General features: G+C 35.0%; 2 protein-coding genes and 1 long non-coding RNA gene across 3 annotated transcripts; 1 reads left to right on the top strand and 2 right to left on the bottom strand.

Moving 5' to 3' along the window:
* Window positions 1–1186: 1186 nt before the first annotated feature.
* Window positions 1187–1962, bottom strand: LOC130714153 (uncharacterized). Its single transcript, XM_057564049.1, has one exon. The coding sequence runs from the start codon at window positions 1841–1843 to the stop codon at window positions 1445–1447; it is 399 nt and encodes a 132-aa protein (XP_057420032.1). The 5' UTR covers window positions 1844–1962; the 3' UTR covers window positions 1187–1444.
* A 3651-nt stretch (window positions 1963–5613) lies between these two features.
* Window positions 5614–6356, bottom strand: LOC130714449 (uncharacterized). Its single transcript, XM_057564345.1, has one exon. The coding sequence runs from the start codon at window positions 6250–6252 to the stop codon at window positions 5860–5862; it is 393 nt and encodes a 130-aa protein (XP_057420328.1). The 5' UTR covers window positions 6253–6356; the 3' UTR covers window positions 5614–5859.
* A 10701-nt stretch (window positions 6357–17057) lies between these two features.
* LOC130715313 (uncharacterized) lies at window positions 17058–19048 on the top strand. The gene is made up of 3 exons (XR_009011619.1): window positions 17058–17464; window positions 18202–18274; window positions 18795–19048. It is a non-coding gene; the product is annotated as an uncharacterized LOC130715313 (long non-coding RNA).
* Window positions 19049–19332: the final 284 nt, after the last annotated feature.

Below are 19332 nucleotides of genomic sequence, written 5' to 3'. Positions count from 1 at the left end.
ATTAATTGAACAAAACTCTATGGAAAATTGAACATACGGCAACGACAACAGCAAAACTCCATCCCAATCCCAAATTTGGTTTCCTTGGTTCCCTCATTAATTGTAACTAATTAAAAAATAAAATATAAAAATGAGAGAATAACTCTGCAATTTTTCAAGGAACAATAGTATCTGAAATTCAATCTCTGCTACTGCAAGTACACAATTACCTTAAACGACAAATGTTTTGGATTGAGTTCTTAAATTGCGTGTATAACTTTAAGAAATAAATATTTTGAAATGGAGGAAGTACATATAATTACATAATTTTTCAATCTTTAATTTACATGAAAAAATTGAAAACCTAAAATATACCCCCTTCGTTCTTATATAACTGTCACTATTTTGATCCTTATTGTGTTTCTATTTACTTGTCACTTTTACAATTTTAAGATACTATTAATTATACTTTACCAATTGTACCTAATTTATTGGTCTGGAGAACTGAAAATGAGGAATTAATAAGAGAGATAAATGTTATATAATGAAGTTAAATTGTAATTTTAATAAAACTAATGCATTAAATAATATCTCTTAATACTTATGCAACAACCTTAAAGTGACACGTACTTATATGATTCCTTGCTGTTGATACCACTTTCGAGCTAGGTTGCTGGTTTAGGTGCTTTGTTGCCTCCTTTGATACACACCAATTTTATCTTGTTATGCTGTCTCATTTTATTTCCCCCTTTTTGTTTTCTTCTCCTTCTGTAAATTTGCAAAGTTTTTTGTACCATGAGGCATGAGTGGTACCCCTTGTGCCTTTAATTTTAATTTAATCATTTAGCTTACACACAAAAAAACTTATATAGAAGCAGAGAGAGTAATAATTAATATTTAAAAGTGTCGTTAACTCTCAAGTAATAAAATTTTGTCATTGAATAGTATAAAATGAATGAACAGGTAAGATCAAACAATAATGATTTATGAACACTTTATCAAGATAGACATAAAAAACACCCCTTTTTATGCGAATTTGCCTTCGAAATTACCTGTGGATTTTACTATACGGATTTTACGGTGGCCTTTAGCGTAACTTTGGGAACCCCGCAAAGTTATTTCCTATTAAATTTTGAAAGTTTTGATATCTTTCCTGCGGATTTACTTATGAATATTTCCCGCAAAAAAAAATGAATATTTCCAACAAATATTTTTAAGCAAAACCTGCAGGTAATTCTGAAGGTAAATCCGCAGGAACAGTGGTGTTTTTATATGTCAACACTATTGATATGGTCATGAATCATTTTTGAACATCAAACGCTACCCGCACTTTGTAGTATCATTTACAATATTTCAATGTACATGATCAATCCCTATATGTGCAAATCTAAAAAAAAAAAAAATCCCTATGTGCACGAGTTAATAAGCTCCAGCTAGCCCAATTAATTACATGTTGAGCTCATCATTAATCCTCAGGTACAGTCTCCAGCACCGGCCTCCAGGGAGCATCATGATCATGATGATGGTGGTTTGCATTTATTAAGCGAAGCAGAACTTGTTCTGCAGAAGCTCCTCCTACTACTTGCTTCTTCTTGTTATTCATTTGATGCTTCTCTATCACTCCCAACAATTCTGCTACCTCTTTCTTTGAAATCTTAATCTTCACCTTCCCATTTGCATCACAAGAACCTCTAAGCGCTCCCAGAAGCTTCTCCTTGGGCACGTTCTCGAAACTCAACACATGAGTTTCATCAATCACCTTGTTGCTTGATGATGATGACCTCGTATTCTCATCAGATCTCAGAGAACCCCAGTCATCACCGCCCCACTCCATTGACGATGCTGGCACGATACAATTTCCCATGTCTTTACTTTACAAATGAATATAAATTGAACAAGTAGATTAATATGATGACAAGTGCAAGCTAAGCTTAATTGGATTTAGTACCTTTTGTTTTTCTGTATGTATATGTTGTTCAAGTACAGTACTCTCTAGAGCAATGAAGATTGTTATGAGGGGTTTTGGTATTTATATACAGGGGTTACGTGTGAGAAAAGGAAATTAACTTGACTAATTATTGTGAATAATGATGATATATAGTTTATTACTAGGGGCGGCAAATTGATCTGGTCTCTTCTTCATGCATGACTGCTTACAATATATTTTTGCATGTGTGGTTTAATTTATTGACCAAATATACGATTTTAGCAACAAAATTTGAACTTTGCAAATATTGATTTGCTTGTCTAATCTATTATATATGTTTATCCAAATCATGAGTGTGGAACGGACCTGACTATTTTTCTTGACTAGGACTCGTATGTTTCATTTTATTTTTCCTCATGACGATAAGGCAGCTTGTCTTATGCAAACCTCTCTAGTCGCCTAGCATTCAAATAACAAATTTAATTTGCAACAAAAATAAATAGCGAATTTAATTAATTACAACTTACAAGTGTATTGTTTTGCATTACGTATTCAAAATCTATTGTTTAATTTTATGATCAAACCAAGAGAAACAGATAGCCATAGCCATCCATCAATTATCTCATGACTTCTGATAGGTTGCTTTGAAATCCAATTACGATAATGTCAGTATTCCTTCCTCATTGATTTCACATTGAATACTCTTTTGTTTACATTTTCCTCCTTGGGAAGTATGATTTGGCTTTCCTAGGTAAAATAAAGAGTCATATTACCTTCACTCAAACACACAAAATAAATCCAATCATATACTACTCGGTAAGGCTATATGTTTTTTTTTAGGTAAGCACTCGGTAAGGCTATATATATATATATATATAGGGGCTGTTAACTTACACTCACTAAACTTTTAGAAGGAGTAAGTTAACAAGCTACACCTTTTTCCTATGGACAAAAAAACCAAATTGTTTAATTTTAAAATAAGAAAACGTGTGGGGTATATTTGTAAATTGGTTTTCACTTTTTTCCTGTTCAAGAAACTGCAACTCCCCTAACCGCTCACATCTGTTCGTGCCTATTCCCAGAAGCGTTTGTTGCCCTCTCGCCTATGCCTATCTGCTGGAGAATCACGTGAAAATGATAGAAATCTGTTAATTCCTCTTGCTAATTGGTGTTTTCATCATATAATTGTCACCATAATTTGGAGTTGTGTTTATCCTTTTCTGCTCAAAGATTGGCCTAGGGAACTTTTTCAGAAATTTTGAGGTTTTTTTTTAAGAGTTGCAGAGGAAAAAAACGGAAAAGAGAGAAAAAGGAAAAAGAAGCTACTTTAATTTGAAATTAATGAGAAAGATTAATGAGGAGAAAGAAATTGTTAATTTTAAAATTTAAATAAGCTTGAATTACATGAGGGAAAAAAATTGATCTCTTTCTTTCGATCTCTTCATCTTCTCTTCGATGGCTGAAACAACGAGGGCAGACAGAGATTGAGCAACGGTTCTATGGGTATTATTGGGGTTGACAGGTTTTTGAGTTTGCTGGAGGTGGGGGTAGGTTTTAAGGTGGTAGTCGGAGCTGAGTTTGGGTAGTGGTGGCTGGGTTTGAAGGTGGCTTCAAGGTTGTTGGGTTTCATGGTCGGGAAGAGAGGCAATTTGGGTTCGTGTTGGACATTTGGTTGTGTAACCAACAACCTTGTGGTTTCGACTATGCTAGTTGGTCCCCCTTGTGTTGTGTCTGTATTTGATTATGAGTTTTCCTCTCATGTTTCCCTTTATATTCAATAAAGTGTTTTGCTTGAAAAAAATGATGAGATGAAGAGATAATGAGATGAAAGTAGTTGTTGACGGCAATGATGAAGAAGTTGTTGAAGATTTTTTGGATTTTTTTTAACTATATGATGAAGAAGTTGTTCTTTTGAACTTAAATATGGGTTCTTGAACTTTTTTTTGGAGTTTTATGAGAATAAGAGAGAGTGGAAAGTGAAATTATTGATTAGTTTGAAAGCTGGGTGTTGTGGGGAGTGAGCTTTTGGGTTTTTTATTTTTGATGATTCAAAATATTGGATTTTTGTGTTTTGCATGTTAACATTGGAAAAATTGGGTTTTTTTAATTATTTTATTTTCCTATGTGTAAAGGTTTTTTTAAGAAAATTTCACGTAGACTTTATTAATCCAGTCAGCATGACATCTTTTGACAAATGTTGTGCAAATATAAGGACCTTTTGCTAAAAAAAATTCGGGGAGGGACCTACCTCGAACGGCGAAATAAACACAGTGACCAATTTGAGGATTAAGCCAAAAAATAACTATGGATTTGAAACTGAAGAAAAGTTTACTGAAATAGTTGAGACGTATGACAATAGGAAAAAGACTCTTCAAAATATAGTGTCAATTATATTTGCTAGAAACATAAATCTTGACAACCAGGCTACCAAACAAGTTTCATGCTTTACTTAACTTCCATTCATCATAAATCATTCATTCACAGGTGCCCACTAGGGTGGACCTTTATTATTTTGGTGCACTGGTGGACCACTATTTAAAACCGTCAGATCTTAGAATCAAAGAATATTCTATAGATTAATGGTTAGGATTGAAAGGATAATCAAAGGGTAAAACTTAAAAGTGTAATATACTTTCTCTTATTATTAAAAAATTAAAAAAAATTCTAAGATTTTCAGATAGATTAAATCAAATTCCAAATTCAACCAAATTCACAAACTTCTTCAGATTCAATCAAACTCCAGATTTCATCAAAGCAATTCAAATCCCATATTTTCTTAATGTATCATCAAATCCCAGATTTCCTGTACCAAAACAAAATTGGTAGGAGAAGGAGGAACAGTGATAGAAAATTGCAAGGACTTCTTCATCTTCATCACTTCATCTTCTTCAAACCACAATTGCAAGAACTGTCATATCCCAAACCAAAGTGGCCTCTGTTAAATCCCAGATTTCAAACACTAGAGGATATGCTCCAAACCATAGTGGTCTCCGTCAAATCTCAAATTTGTAACTTTGTCATGCTCAAACACCCAAGGTTCTTCTCCTACATTCTGCTCTTAGTTCCTTCAACTCATCTCCTCACCGGCGACTCTGACACCAAGCTTCGATATATGCTGGCAACGGCGGTTCTCCTCCTACAGATCCCGAAGCCATACATTCAAACCCTAGAATAAAAAATCTAGGGTTTTATCGAACGAATCACTCATGGAGAAGAAGAATTGAAGAAGAAGAAGCTATTTTTTTCAGGGTTTTTCTTAATACGAAGGAAACAACCGAGAGAGTTGAGTTTCAAGCTTCGTTTACCTTCATTTGGTTTGTTCTTCTGATCATATCTCGTGCTTTCTCTCTCTAGAGTTCTTCAATGTTTCTCTCTCTAGAAACGGAGATGGCTTTCGCAGTGTGTAAAAGAAAGGAGGATTAACAATGAAGAGGAGATGAAGAAGGAAGGTCATGGTGGTGGATTGGTGGTGGTGCTGCTAGAAGAAGAAAAAGAAATGTGGTTAAAGAGAATTCCGAGAGAGAAGAAGCATGAGTGAGGAGAGAGGGATTTTTTTTCTTTTTAAAATATAATTTTTTTATATATTTTTATTTTGTAAATTACTGTCATGACCCTTAGTCCACTTGCCCTAGTGGGCACACCTCATTCACATTATTGAATCTCTCACTTCTCTAATTTTTCTTCATGTCCTTCACTAGGCCAAGATGGGTGTGAATGAACTTTTATTGTATTGCAAATCCTCCAACCTCTACTTTACATGAAAAAGTGGGAAAAGTGGATCCTCTGGTTCAGGACGTACGAATCAAGCACAATAGAATTTTGTACAGAAAAAGAATAAAATCAATGAATTGGTAAGATTACAAAATATACAATTAACCCTTCTTCACAAAATTAATATTCAATTTACATTTTTATATGCATGCTCAATATCTATGGACAAGGCTCCATCCCAATCAATCAAGCTCAGGTACAGTCTCAAGCACGGGCCTCCAGGGTCTGTGATGGTAGTTTTCATGATCTTTGTTTCTGGCGTTTATTAAGCGAAGCAGAACTTGTTCTGCAGAAGAAGCTCCACCAGCTACTTGCTTCTTCTTGTTATTCAGTTGTTGTTTCTCTATGAGTCCGAACAATTCTGCTACCTCTTTCTTTGAAATCTTTATCTTCACCATCCCATTTGCATCACCAGAATTTTTCAGCGTTCGCAGAAGCTTCTCCTTCTTCACGTTCTTTGCTAAGCTCAATACATGAGCTTCATCAAACACCTTGCTTGATGATGACTTCAAAGAATTACCCCAGTCCTCGCCATCCCACTCCATGGATGATGCTGGCACGATACAGTTTCCCATGTCTTTACTTTACAAAATGATTATATAAATTAAGTCAACAATTAATACAGTGAAGAGTACCTTTGTAATTCTTTCTTTCGTTGTGTGTGTATATGTAATGTTCAACTCTGTTTAGAGCAATGAAGCATGTATAGTGAGGGGTTATGGTATTTATAGCTCAGGAAATGTTGAATGATAGGGAATTTAGTTGACTAATTATTAATCAATGATCAGCGCGCGAGCGATTGGATTATTAGTTTGTTTTATCGCGGCGGCAAATTGTTCCGGTCTCTTCTTCCTGCATGGCTGCTGTCACGTGTGCATGCTTTCTTGACCAAATACAACCCTTGGACTTAATTAGGATATTAATTAATCAATTTGCAGCTTGGCACTACATTTCAGATAGTATTTATTAGGGGTGAACATGGCCGGGTAAATCCAATGAACCCGCCCAACCCAATCCGATCCAATAGAAAAAATGCGGGTTGGATCGGGCAATCGGGTTAGTCGGATGGATTTTACTACAACCCAACCAAGTTCGGATCGGATTTTGGATTCAGTTCAAATCCATCCAACCCAACCCAACCCAAAATCCATACATATAATAATAATTTTTATAATTTTACTCATACTTTGAGTGTTAGTGTCGGAGTGATTACTTTTTGAAACTTTGAGACTTAAGTATTTGTAGTTATTTGTCATATTTGAACTTAGAGTATTTGTTCGTAGTTATTTGTTACATGTTTATATATAGTTATTTGGCATGTTGGAGACATCTAAGTTCTAAGTGTCATGGCATGACATTTAGTGTTGTTTTTCACTTTTTAGATACTATTTATATTAGATTGTTTCATGTCATTTGATAATGAAGTTTTATGTTTTCATGATATTTTGCTATATGTCATTTATGTGGTATTATTTCAATAATTTTTTGTGTTTTTTTCATGATATCTAGTATTATAACATATTTAGTATTTTTTATAACTTCTTCTGAATTTATAATAATTTTTGCAATATTTTTTAATATTTCAGATATATTATTATTTTAACATAGTGACCCAATAAATCCATCCAACCCAATCCAAACTTCGTCGGGTTGGTTCGGATCGGGTCCGAAGAAGAAATTCGTGAAATCCAACCCAACCCAACCCAGCCAATTTTGATCGGTTCGAATTTTATTTTGACAAAAATCCATCCAACCCAACCCATGTGCACCCCTAGTATTGATGCATGTGTGGTATTAATCTGTTTGTAAATTTATAGTTTTTCTTATTCAATTAACCACAACTCTTATCTATTAACTATATTCTTTTTTATCTATGTAGAATTTAATAGTTGTACATGGTATTCAAATTAAATAGAGTAAAATACACTTACCCCCCTCAAGGTTTGCTAGAAAAACACTCCACCCCATTCTTATTCAAAATATACACTCGACCCCACTCAATTTATCATGTTAACTCCATCCAAAAGATGCTAACGGAATATTCCATTCAAATCAAAATTATTTAATGTAAACTTATTTTTCCATTTCTTTTTTTTTTCTGGTTATTTTGTATTTTATTTTTTTCAAAAAAAAACCTCACTTTCAAATAAAAATCGTTTAACGTCAGTTCCATTTAAAAAAAAAACGTTAGTTTCAACAAAAAAGAATATAACATCACAATTACTAGTAATACCCGGTTTATAAAGGATTTTTATAAATAGTGAATTATATAAAAATATTTCGAAATTAATTTCATACTAATTAAAATTTCACCACATAAATACTAATTAAATTTATTTTTCCTAGATTTATAAAAAAATGTTGCTTATGAATTCATTGAGTAAAGTATGGATATTATTTAATAAAATTCTCTTATCATGTATCAATAACAACGCGATCATATCATCCAAATTAATTAATTAATTAAAATAATAATATAACTTTATATTCTTCTATGGAGTGGAAGTTTAATGTACTTTTACCATAAGTTTTAATTTAAAACTATTTCATACATATTTATTCTTGAATTATTTTATAAAGTGGTTACTTTATATACCAGCTCCAACAGTATGTAAGCATTGAGAATATTTGTTTGGTCAAATATTAGAAAGTGACGTTTTTTTCTGAAAAAAAATAAGTAGAAAAAAAAGGAAAAATAAGTTTACATTAAATAATTTTGATTTGAATGAAATATTCCGTTAGCATCTTTTTGAATGAGGTTAACTTGATAAAATGAGTGGGGTGGAGTGTATATTTTGAATAAGAATGGGGTGGAGTGTTTTTCTAGCAAACCTTGAAGGGGGTAAGTGTATTTTACTCAATTAAATAAGTGTACTTTAGTAATATTATATTATTAATTACGATTGTCATTTTATCATTTGTTCCACAACATGAAACAACAATCTTTGAGAAATAGATGGAGTATATTTTTAACTACATATCATAATTTTTGTCTTTTACTGCTTAAAGATGGCACCAAAGAAGCTCATAATTAATCATTAATTTCCTACATTCTTTATTATTTATCACTTTAAGATTTCAACACATGTATAAAAATAGTATTAATGTTTTTATTTCTATCATACGTTTAAAAATTAATTTCTGTCATATATATGTTAAAAAATTGCAATAGTGAAAATAGTGTGATAGATAAAATATTTACCTTGGCTATGCTTTAAAGTGCACGTGTAATTTATTATTCTAATCACACGAGAGGGTCGTTCGATCAACATGAATATGATTTCACCCATCGAGGGCATGCCTATCTTTTTCAATGGATAAGAATCATATATTATATTACTCGTTGAAATTTTCTAATCGCTCTTATTCTTATCTTAAACTCTAATGTATAAACATAATTCATGGTGTGCCTCTGAGTCAATATTCTTATGTTAAGTCCTACCTCTTCAACGCATGCTAATTGCTAACGTACCACTCGTTTAAAATAGTTTCTTTCTTTTACTTTTTCCGTTCTTTTTCAATTTTTGTTTTATGTAATCTCAAAGGGTAGTGTGAACGATAGTATTCTTTTCAAAATGTACATTCCCTTTTCAACTGTGGTCATCAACAACGATGAGCACACTAAAGAGAAATTGTCCAATCAGAATATGAAACAGGGATCAAAGAAAAACAATATCAATATATTTTAGAAAAAAGTAAGACTAAAAGAAAAAATTGTTAATGTGTCAACTCCTAATGCATTATGCTCTCAAATTAATTCTTACATCTCTTTTCTCATGTGTCGTTACCATAGTTCACTAACGCATTCTTCCACTAGCCTGAAATATGTGTTCCTCTCATGCATGTTCTTCCTCTTTGGCTCCCAGCTGACCTGGAAACCCAGCCCTATACATCTCATTTGAACCTCTCACAATTCCCATCCCTCTTCGTTCTTCATAGCAAAGCCTAACATCGCTTCTTTAACTAATGAAATTTCTCCCCCAGACTCAGATCTCTATCTACGCATGCCTTTCCCTCCATGGAGCTGGCCACGACATCCCTTTCCAAACTCAAATCTATCTACGCGTAATTATTTACATATAAAGTTCAATATTGGATAATAATTCAACATTTTACTCCATATCAGAACTGAGCTTTCCACTCACTTAAAAACTAGACACACTAGCTAGACCAATTTGATGCTACCCCATCCATTATTAGCTCCCCTTTTTTTCAGTACATTATTAACTCCTCGACACTAAAAGAATTGACTAAAAGCAAACAAAGACCACGATGGATGGTCAGAACATTTTTACAGTCCGAAATTCGGGACAACTCAATAGTCTATCTAGCTACAATTACCAGAAAGATCGAGAGTGAGAAATAAAGGTAAACATTATATCTTAGTATTTTTTTTTTCTCTTCGACGAATCAAATGGTGACAGTATTGTTTACCATAGAGTGTCATAAATTGTTTTACAAACATGCCCCTCTCAAATTTTATTGATTCTGTTTTTAATGATCAAAAAACTGTTTTTTTTTAGTGTAGGTCAGCCCATAAGCCACAAACCCACTATTACACGGGGTGGACTGAGCTTTTTCAACCCGCACATCATGCGGGCTAGCCTGTCTCATCCCACTTTTAAGCGAGCTGAGTGCAGGGCAGGTTGCCCGCTTTAATTAGTTCTTCCACCCTTTCTAGAAAAAAAAATTACATAGTCATTTAAGTCCATGATTTGATTTGATATATATCTTGATTTAATGAGATAAGAGACAAGTTAATCTATTTCTACCAGAGAGCCCCCACTTGAGATCAAGAGTAGAACATGCTTAAGACAATTTTACATCTAAAGAGTTTTTTGTTAATTGTCACTACTAGAATTAGGGAGGTCTAACTCTATCATTTATAAGCATTTGATTGGTCATATCTCTAGGTAATGAAAAACACTAACACACCCTCTTACGTTCAGGGTTTGACATTTGGAGTGTGTAGTGAGCAATGACGGGTGATCCAAATATGGGAGATCTCATCAACAAATGGATCTAGGATAGACTTTGATACCATATTAGAATTATAAAGATCTAACTCAACCAAAAAAATTAGCTCAAGAGTTAAGGGTTGTTTACCATCTATAAATACTTGATTGGTCATATCTCTAGCAAATGTGAGATTCTAACAGTCACAATTAACTGCAACAGAAACAACAGTTAGCTGACACACCTACGTGAGTTTTTATTAGGGCTGGGCACCGAACGAGTTAGGTCGGATTCGGGCCGAAAACGCGGGTTGTGTCGGGTGGAAATCACTCAACCACCAGGTCCGCCGCCGACCGTCCAGTTGCCACGGGCTGTTCGGGTTCGGTTTCGGCGGGTCGCAGTTTCAGCGGGTGGGTTAGGCGGGTTGAACAATCAAAAAAAAAAGAAAAAAAATGGAAGATGAAGATCAAGATTCAACATTCAGAAACATTCAGAAAAAATGAAATTAAAGTTTACATTTCTCACTGGCATCCCATTACAAAAGAAAATCACAAATAACATGGAAGAAAGATCTGGATCGTTTGCATCTTCATCTGCAAGAGAGGAACCTGAGGCGGTGGTGCGGCGGTTGTTCGTGTCAACATCACGAGGGTGGGACGGACTCCGGTTGCGGCAGCGAATCTTCAAGTGGTGGCAGCGTTGGACCTCAGTGAAGGAAGGGTTGCGGCGGCGCTGCAGCTTCACGGTAGTGGTGAAGGCACACGACGTCAGAGAAGGAGGTGGTGGTGTGGCGGAACACGATCAGAGAGGAAGAGAAGGAATAATGGATGGTGGTTGTGCGTGGTGGTGGCTCGCGGTGCATGGTGGTGGCTCGCGGTGGGTGGTGGCTGTGGGAGGTGGTGAAGAAGAGAAGAGAAGGGGACGGCTGAATGTGTTAGGGTTTGAGAAGAAACTGAAGCTTTTAAACCTAGGGTTGAGGGTTGAGACTTGACAGGGTTGGGCTGGGCTCAAATTTTTTTTTTTATATATGTTCACCGGTCGGGTTCGGTCTTCATTGGGTTTTGTTTCCCTGGACCGAACTCGACCGCCAAAAACCGCCTGGGCCCGTTTTTTCTCACCCGCGAACCCATGGACTGATGCAACCCGATCTGCATGACTCGGTTTGGGCTGGGCTGGGCTGGTCGGTTCCGGACCGGGCCGGTTTTTGTGCCCAGCCCTAGTTTTTATATGATATGTTGACAATGACACTGTACCAACTACCAAACCATTAAGCCATATACCATGATTATAAATAGAAAAGAAAAATCTAGAAAGACAAAATTGAACCCATGCAACTTCTCAAATCCAGAATCTCATTACCGATATATCATATGCAGTTTTAGCAGAGGAATATCATGTTGCGAACTGCAAAGTAAATAATTTGAGCAATAAACTATATCTTGCCCTTGATTTAATTCTTAATTTGAGCAATTTCTATTGCCCTTGATTTATGTGGTCCATCAAATTGGCAAGTAAAACCATTCATGTCGTCATTGTGATTGAAAAAAGTGGAATTGAACGGATGATAGTGATTTATTATCTTCAATCAGTTGTTTAGCTAGCCTAATACGAGAATGATAGAAACCACCTGCATTACCACTGAACTTGTGCACAAAAAATTGGAAAAACCAAAAAAGTTGCATGGAAGTGGTGGACTCCACTGATAGGGACCCCTTTGGCTATGTTTGGAGGGAACATGGCCCAGCTAACAGATTTTAATTGCATTTATTTTTATTTTTATTTTGAATTACAGTTGTTGGTCCGGTTCAAATGCATGTTTAATTTTTATCAAATGATCTCGAGTTCAAGTGTCATGTATGAAAAAGAAAAACGTTAGTAGAGGTAGCCTTACAAAGATGTAAATGTCTAGGGATTCGAACATAATTGTCTTTCATTGATAATACTTGTACTAGATTAAAAAGTTGTGGTATAAAAGGCATAAGATAATGTCTCTGGATTCTTGTGTTTGGTGTTTTGGAAATATAGATCCAAAATCAACTTATATTTCAGAATATATATAGAAACTATATAAGATTCAAAATAGAGAATGAGATGGATATATAGTCCAAGCAATAAGGACATGAAATGGATTCCACACAACACTAGAACTTTTTTGGCATTGTATATACAACGGTAAACCTACCATTACTCAATTTATGTTTGTCTAAAGTACTTTTTCTCCCCACGTGGAAATTGAGTTTCAAGGTGCATGCTTGGGTGCCCATAAATTCAAGTGAGTGTAGGCTACAGGAGTGAGGTGGACCAATAATGTATAAACACTTAATATGACAAGTGCTGATTAGATCTTTTTTACACTATTTACATTATGACCCCTGCTGAATTTTAGTTTACTAAATATACCCTTACCCTTTTTAATAAATATGTATGTAAAACATAGTCAATCCCAATCCATCATCAAGAGCAACCCTTAAACCACCCATAACCACAATAAAGAATCAATCCCAGCCAAACCACCTCCACCACCGTACAATCTCTTTCTCATAACCACGGCACCAATTGCTCACACAGCCACCACGCCATTTTTTCTCCATCAAGCCATCGTTTTTTCTCATAACCATCGCACTGATTGCTCATACTGTCATACATCACCAGTGAAACTCCAAAATCCACAAATGGGTCACCAATGAAACTCCATACAAATACCCCAATTGATCAAAACCCCACAATAACATACCTAGAAACAAAAAAGTTAAATGGGGATCAAATTACTGTTTCAGATCGCTTGAGAAGTGGTCCTTGCAACAAGTTTCTATCAGAAAAAGCTTAATGTCACAAGCCTTTTTTTTTAGAGTGGAAGAGGCATGCAAGTGAAGGGGCCACAGTAACAGAAAGACTGAATTTGAAAAACAGAAGGTTTTGGGTTAATTTATAATTACAATAAACCTATAGGGTTAATTCAGAATTTCAAGAAATCTATAATATTATTAATAAATAATCCAGGTGTAATTTTCCTACTGGTACATATCACTCATGTATTTTACCCAGAATTTTTTTTCTTGTACCAGAGAAAATGCCGAGTTTCAAAGACACAACTTTAAATTAATTAATCCAATGCAACCTTCTTCTTGTTAGGACTAGGAGTGAAGAAATGCAACACCTTATTAACTTACTATAATGGAAGTTTTTTAATTCTCACCACGAATGTTTGGGTCAGCTTCCGTGCACCTTAACAAATCCCGCTCTCAGTGTGTGGCTGTCGGTGGCCAAGCATATGCCATATGGGAGTGTAGTTTAATAAAAAAGCCTCTAGAAGAGAAATTCAATTTTTTTTCCAACAAAATGCCTTTCAATAGGATTTATTTGTTTTGTGTATACTTTGCAGGCATCTGGCCCTCCTTTAAAGTGGACCTTATGCCTTGTTGGGTTCCCATAAATATATACTACCTAGCATATGAAAAGTACTATGTATAACCTGGCTCACTTCATCATAAGCATAACAAAACAAATTACAGTCGATTGAGGTTCAGCAAATAAAAAAAGAAAGGAATAGTGATGATTAAATTTTTCTGCTACCAGACAAAGCCTTCATGAAGATATTGTCTCTTCTTCCCACTATAGTACATCTGCATAGAATACACAGATACACATTCTAGAACATTAAAACTCTTGAACCCCTAACAGTGTTGACATGCGTTTGACATAAGGATCTGTGGCTATTTTTCACTGCCATAAATCATAAAGTTATAAAAAAAAAAACATTTGTGATAGTCTCATAAGGATCTGTGGCTACTTTTCCTCATCTTTTTATAACTCCATGATTTGTTTTTGCGATTACAAACTATCACAAACTTGTATATATGTGGAATGTATGTCGGCATAGTTAGGAATCTAAATCGCGCTACTCATAAAAGAATAACTGAACAAGTGTATGGTACATGCAAACCTATCTGTAAACCATGACACCACTTCGAAAACTCCTAGGTAGCTGCTCTGTAAGATTGGCGAGATTCTGATCATACAAATGTTCCAACTGGATATATATAATTATTTGCATATTATACTAATAACAATGGGTATTAATAAACAACAACATTACGATTTAGCAAGTAGTATCACACGATCGAAGACAAACACAAACTTGTGGCAGTTTCTGGGCTGTCTTTGTTCATAATAAAGTTGACATAATAATTCAGTGGTGGGTCAACTTTTTAGGACTGTCTTGCTTATGAATGATCATTCCACTTTCAATTTTTATTGTACTCCTATGTCGTTTGGCTATGTTTTCCTAAGATGTGGGATTACTTTATCACACTGGTCCATGCATCCTGTATTAGCCGTCAGAGCAACTTTTTTGTGTGGATCCAATTTACCCTATCACTCCCAAATCCAGTGACTTACTATGGTTCATGTCAAGTAACCCTATGACATGTTTGGTTTAAATTCTGAATGGCAGTAGACGTGGACCCATGTTTTTAAAAATAACTATTTGTTGTTTTAATTTGATGTAGATCTCTCTGAACGCAGATCCACTTGTACGTCACAATTAATTTTATCGAAATTGATTGCGGTAAAAGTAAAATGATTTATGTTTTAATATATTTATGATAAAATACTTTTGATGGTAAAGTTGTGAACTTTAGTGGTAAAATCTCACAATTTATGTGGAAACTACTAACGACAATAAGAAAAATGTTGTTTATGACGGGTTTCTTTTTTTTTACAAAACGTAAGAAACAATGAGAATGATCAATATGTGGCTGTTTCTTAGTCGGCCCATATAGCATTACTCCGGCAATAATTTACTTTTTCATGACTAATTTTCGATGAAACTCTTTACACACCATTTTTCTGGGGCATATTAAACTCCTCAGTAATTTAATGCTACAAAAGTACAAAGTGCAATCGATGGGATCATAGGAAATTAGGAATGGCAGGTTGGCAATAAAAGCAATACTGCATAGGATGCTTTGTTGGTTGCTGTGACGGGTCTATATGTAACGGACCCATGGCCAAGGACCCACCCCTGCAAAAATCCAACCATTTCCGGACCCACTCACTCACTGCCCACTCCACATTCAAAGGCCCATATAACCTAATTGATGACTCACTGACATTAAAAAATGACATATTACAGCCACAGTACCTGAGCCAGTGATGAAAGCAAGCAACACAATGACCATTTGGGTAAGCTTTTGAAATTGTACTGGGCCTGAGACGCAAGCCCGTGAGCCTGTCGATTGAGAAATATTTTGATTTTACTGTTATGTCCATAATTAGGGGTTGATAATGATAGTGATTCTTGGTTGCCAGAATTTGTTGGTCCAGTTGGTTGGTAATTATGTGGGTCATTTTCTCTCAAAAAGCTGTGTATTATCTACGAGACGATCTATAAGTATCACTCTAAACGACCTATGGTTTTAGAAACAGGGTGTATCCAAAACTTCCTAGACTGAAATAAAACACTAGAAAAGTTATTAATAAATATAAATTATAAAACATTAAAAACTTCATCTTGATCAGCATTACAAAATGATATAACACTATTCAACAGTAGCTTTCAACCATTGTCTTCTGATTGTTGAAGAAGATATTTAGTTTTGACACAAGATTCAAAGCATTAACTATATCTTAAGTATGTCATTATAAGGTCTGGCAAAGAATATCATTGATTCATGATATTTCTTTCATAACATGTGACAGAAAACAAATTCAAATTAAACTCATCGAGAAGTTGCTCTTGGATCTCTTCGTCGAGAGGAATTATATGCATTCTCATTTATATTTTCAAAAATACTAGTAGTTGTAGTAAACATGCTTATCAAACTTGTTATTAATTAAAAATGTGAAATCTATCTAGTTTCACCCCCATTGTAAAGTATCAATTTCATTCAAATTTCAAGCTCATTCAAATATATCAATTCAACTATCTTGACTGCTTGTTGCTCTTGTAACTTATCATGACTTTTTGGTGAAGCACAAACCACATTACCAAATTTTTAAAAACCTGTGAAGTTCCTCAACTTCTCTAACTACTACAAGAAGTGTTGTAAGAAGTATCAATTGAAGTGGATCGGCGAAATATATAATGAATATAATAAGCATTCACTACGCCAGAAATGGCTTACTAAAGCGCCTTTTCTAAAGCGTTTACTAGACAAAACGCTTTAAAAATAACGCATGAATATTCTAAAGCGCTTCGGTACGAATAGCGCTTTAATGTATCATATTATTTACAACGCTTCAAATGAAAGAGCGTGTTAATAACGATCCCGAAAATCACAATATTTTCACAGCGTTTCTATATCAAAACGCGCTTTAAAAAATTGTATCCTTACCGCGCCTCACATAAAAAAACGCTTTAGAAGAAATTTAAGTTTTTTAAAAATATAAAAATAAAAACACGTTTCTCGCAAATCTCGCACCCCACTCCCTCATTTGTGAGAAACCCCAAATCCTTCTGAGATCCCGCACCCAACTCTCCCTCATTCGAGGCGTAAATCTGCTGCTGTTATGAATTGCAGCAAATTTCAGCATGCTTAACCCACACCACCGCTCCTTCTCTCTCCCTCAAATCACCATCATCACAGCCCCAAACCAGCGAACCGACCTCCATCTCATACGCTCTTGAAGCTTGCGTCGTCGCTCGATCTCTGCTTCGCCGTCACCGAGCACTGTCCCTGCGTACTTTTACCAGTTCTGGCACACCGCCACCACACTCTATTCCAGATCGCACCTCCTCCGCTTCCTGCAACCGCGCGCCGTCACCATCCCCTAGCGCCGCTGCCATCTAGTTTTGTACCCAGACGGACTTTCGGTGGCATCGATCTTTTGGTTCGCATTTCTTCTTCTCCCTCATTTTTCTTAGTGCAGAGGTTGCTGATGATATTCCCTTCATGATTTATTTTTCCCTGATTTGTGCTACTGTCACATTATTACTGATTTGTGCTAAAGTCAAAGACTTAAGGTACTCTGTGTATTAATGAACATGTAATCCATTATTATGTATTGTAGCAGAGTTTCTTGTCTATTGGTGGCTCCCTGCATTTGATTTTTTGTTCTGCAATGTGGCTTTTTGAACCCGAGAGCATGCCATGGATCTTGTTGGTGTTTTGTCTTGATAGCATATGAATTTGGACGGCTCCCTCCATATCTGATTGTCTGCTTTGAGTGGCTTGATTTCATTTATTGGAACTAATTGATTAGGATTATTTGATGGTTACTGTTATTATATTCTAACATTTACTCTAGTCCTATTCTGCTTCAGATTTAATGTTTGTTGTCCAAATTCTAAGTTGTAATCCTTCTTCATCCTCTTCTATTTCTTTCTTCTTGTATTATGGGTTTGAGTACCCCTTGTAGTCTCCAAATATTAGTGTTCTTTTTAATTGTTTTCGGTAATGGAAAAATATCAGTGTTCTCTTTGCAGAATATTAGTGTTTTCTCTTTGCAGAATATTGTTTTCATTGGCCTCTTTGTTTCTGATTTTCTCTATGTTGAACATTTGGGTATCTTTTAGAAACAAAAACTGTGCAGATTGCTTTTAGTGATCATCATCTTGCTGTTTGCAGATTGTTATGTGGGCAGATGGCCGGACCATTGAACTGTGCAGCCAGAGAAAATATTTTTGCTTACCGTCATCAGGTACAATTATCCTACAAAGTACAAATATGATGTGGAAGTAATCTTGAAATACTGATGTTTTCTATTTTTCATAAGTCTGCAAGGGAAGGACCTACTTTATAATGAACATCACATGTTATTCTACTCACTGAATAACATTATATATTTTGTGGAAACTGATTTTGTATATAAGGTACTGAATCTCCAGGAAATGAGCATATTTTCAAAGGAAATACAAGGCAAAAGGTTGCTTACGATTCTCAAGATTGTAAGAAGAAATATAAAATACATGTATTCCTTGAGCATCATAATTTAATACTTCAGTAATAAGCAAACTGTGTGAAACACAAGCATTATTAATCTGTGGTATTTTATTTTGAAATTTCTCAGTATACCAGCAAGCACCACAGGTGCTTGTTTCTTCATATTACATAAATTCAGCAATTGTAATTAGTTGTAGTTAGTTCAGTGTACTAATGTTCCGACTTATTGAGGTCAGAATGGAATTTCTCATTTTTGGTATCTGGTTTTTATTTTTCAGACCGGTTATGGTTAAATAGCGTGGAGAAGATGCCTGTGCCATCAACGTTGAACAGGAGCTGAAGGGAAATTTTTCTATACCATGATATAAAGTGTTTTGTGGATAATCTGATGTCAATACTCAACTTGTGGGAGTCAATTTATACACTTCACATCTTGTTTATTTCTCTTTCCCATTCAAGCTATGTTCTCATTTTAATTTCATTCAAATCTAATATCTATGCAAGGTGTTTTTATTTATCCATCTTTCATTGAGCTTTTTATGTCTTACCTTAATTGAGGTGATCTTCTGAATTTTGAATTAGTTAGGATTAGCTGATTTCATTTTGGAGTTGTAAATATCAACGTACATCTTTGTTGAACAGGCAGATGCCCTCGTTTGCCTGTTGTTGCTGCTATAAAAATGGACGTTCTTTTGATATTCATCTGGTATGCTTTATGAATTGTTATGTATTGATTGTAAATCTTCCCTTGCGGTGTGCTTGTAGATCCCATGATCAGCAGTCTATTGCGGATGCCCTTTCGAAGCTAGTTAGCAA

This window comes from Lotus japonicus, chromosome 4 (assembly GCF_012489685.1).
Source record: "Lotus japonicus ecotype B-129 chromosome 4, LjGifu_v1.2".
NCBI lineage: Eukaryota > Viridiplantae > Streptophyta > Magnoliopsida > Fabales > Fabaceae > Lotus > Lotus japonicus.
This window is presented reverse-complemented; position numbering and strand designations above follow the sequence as displayed.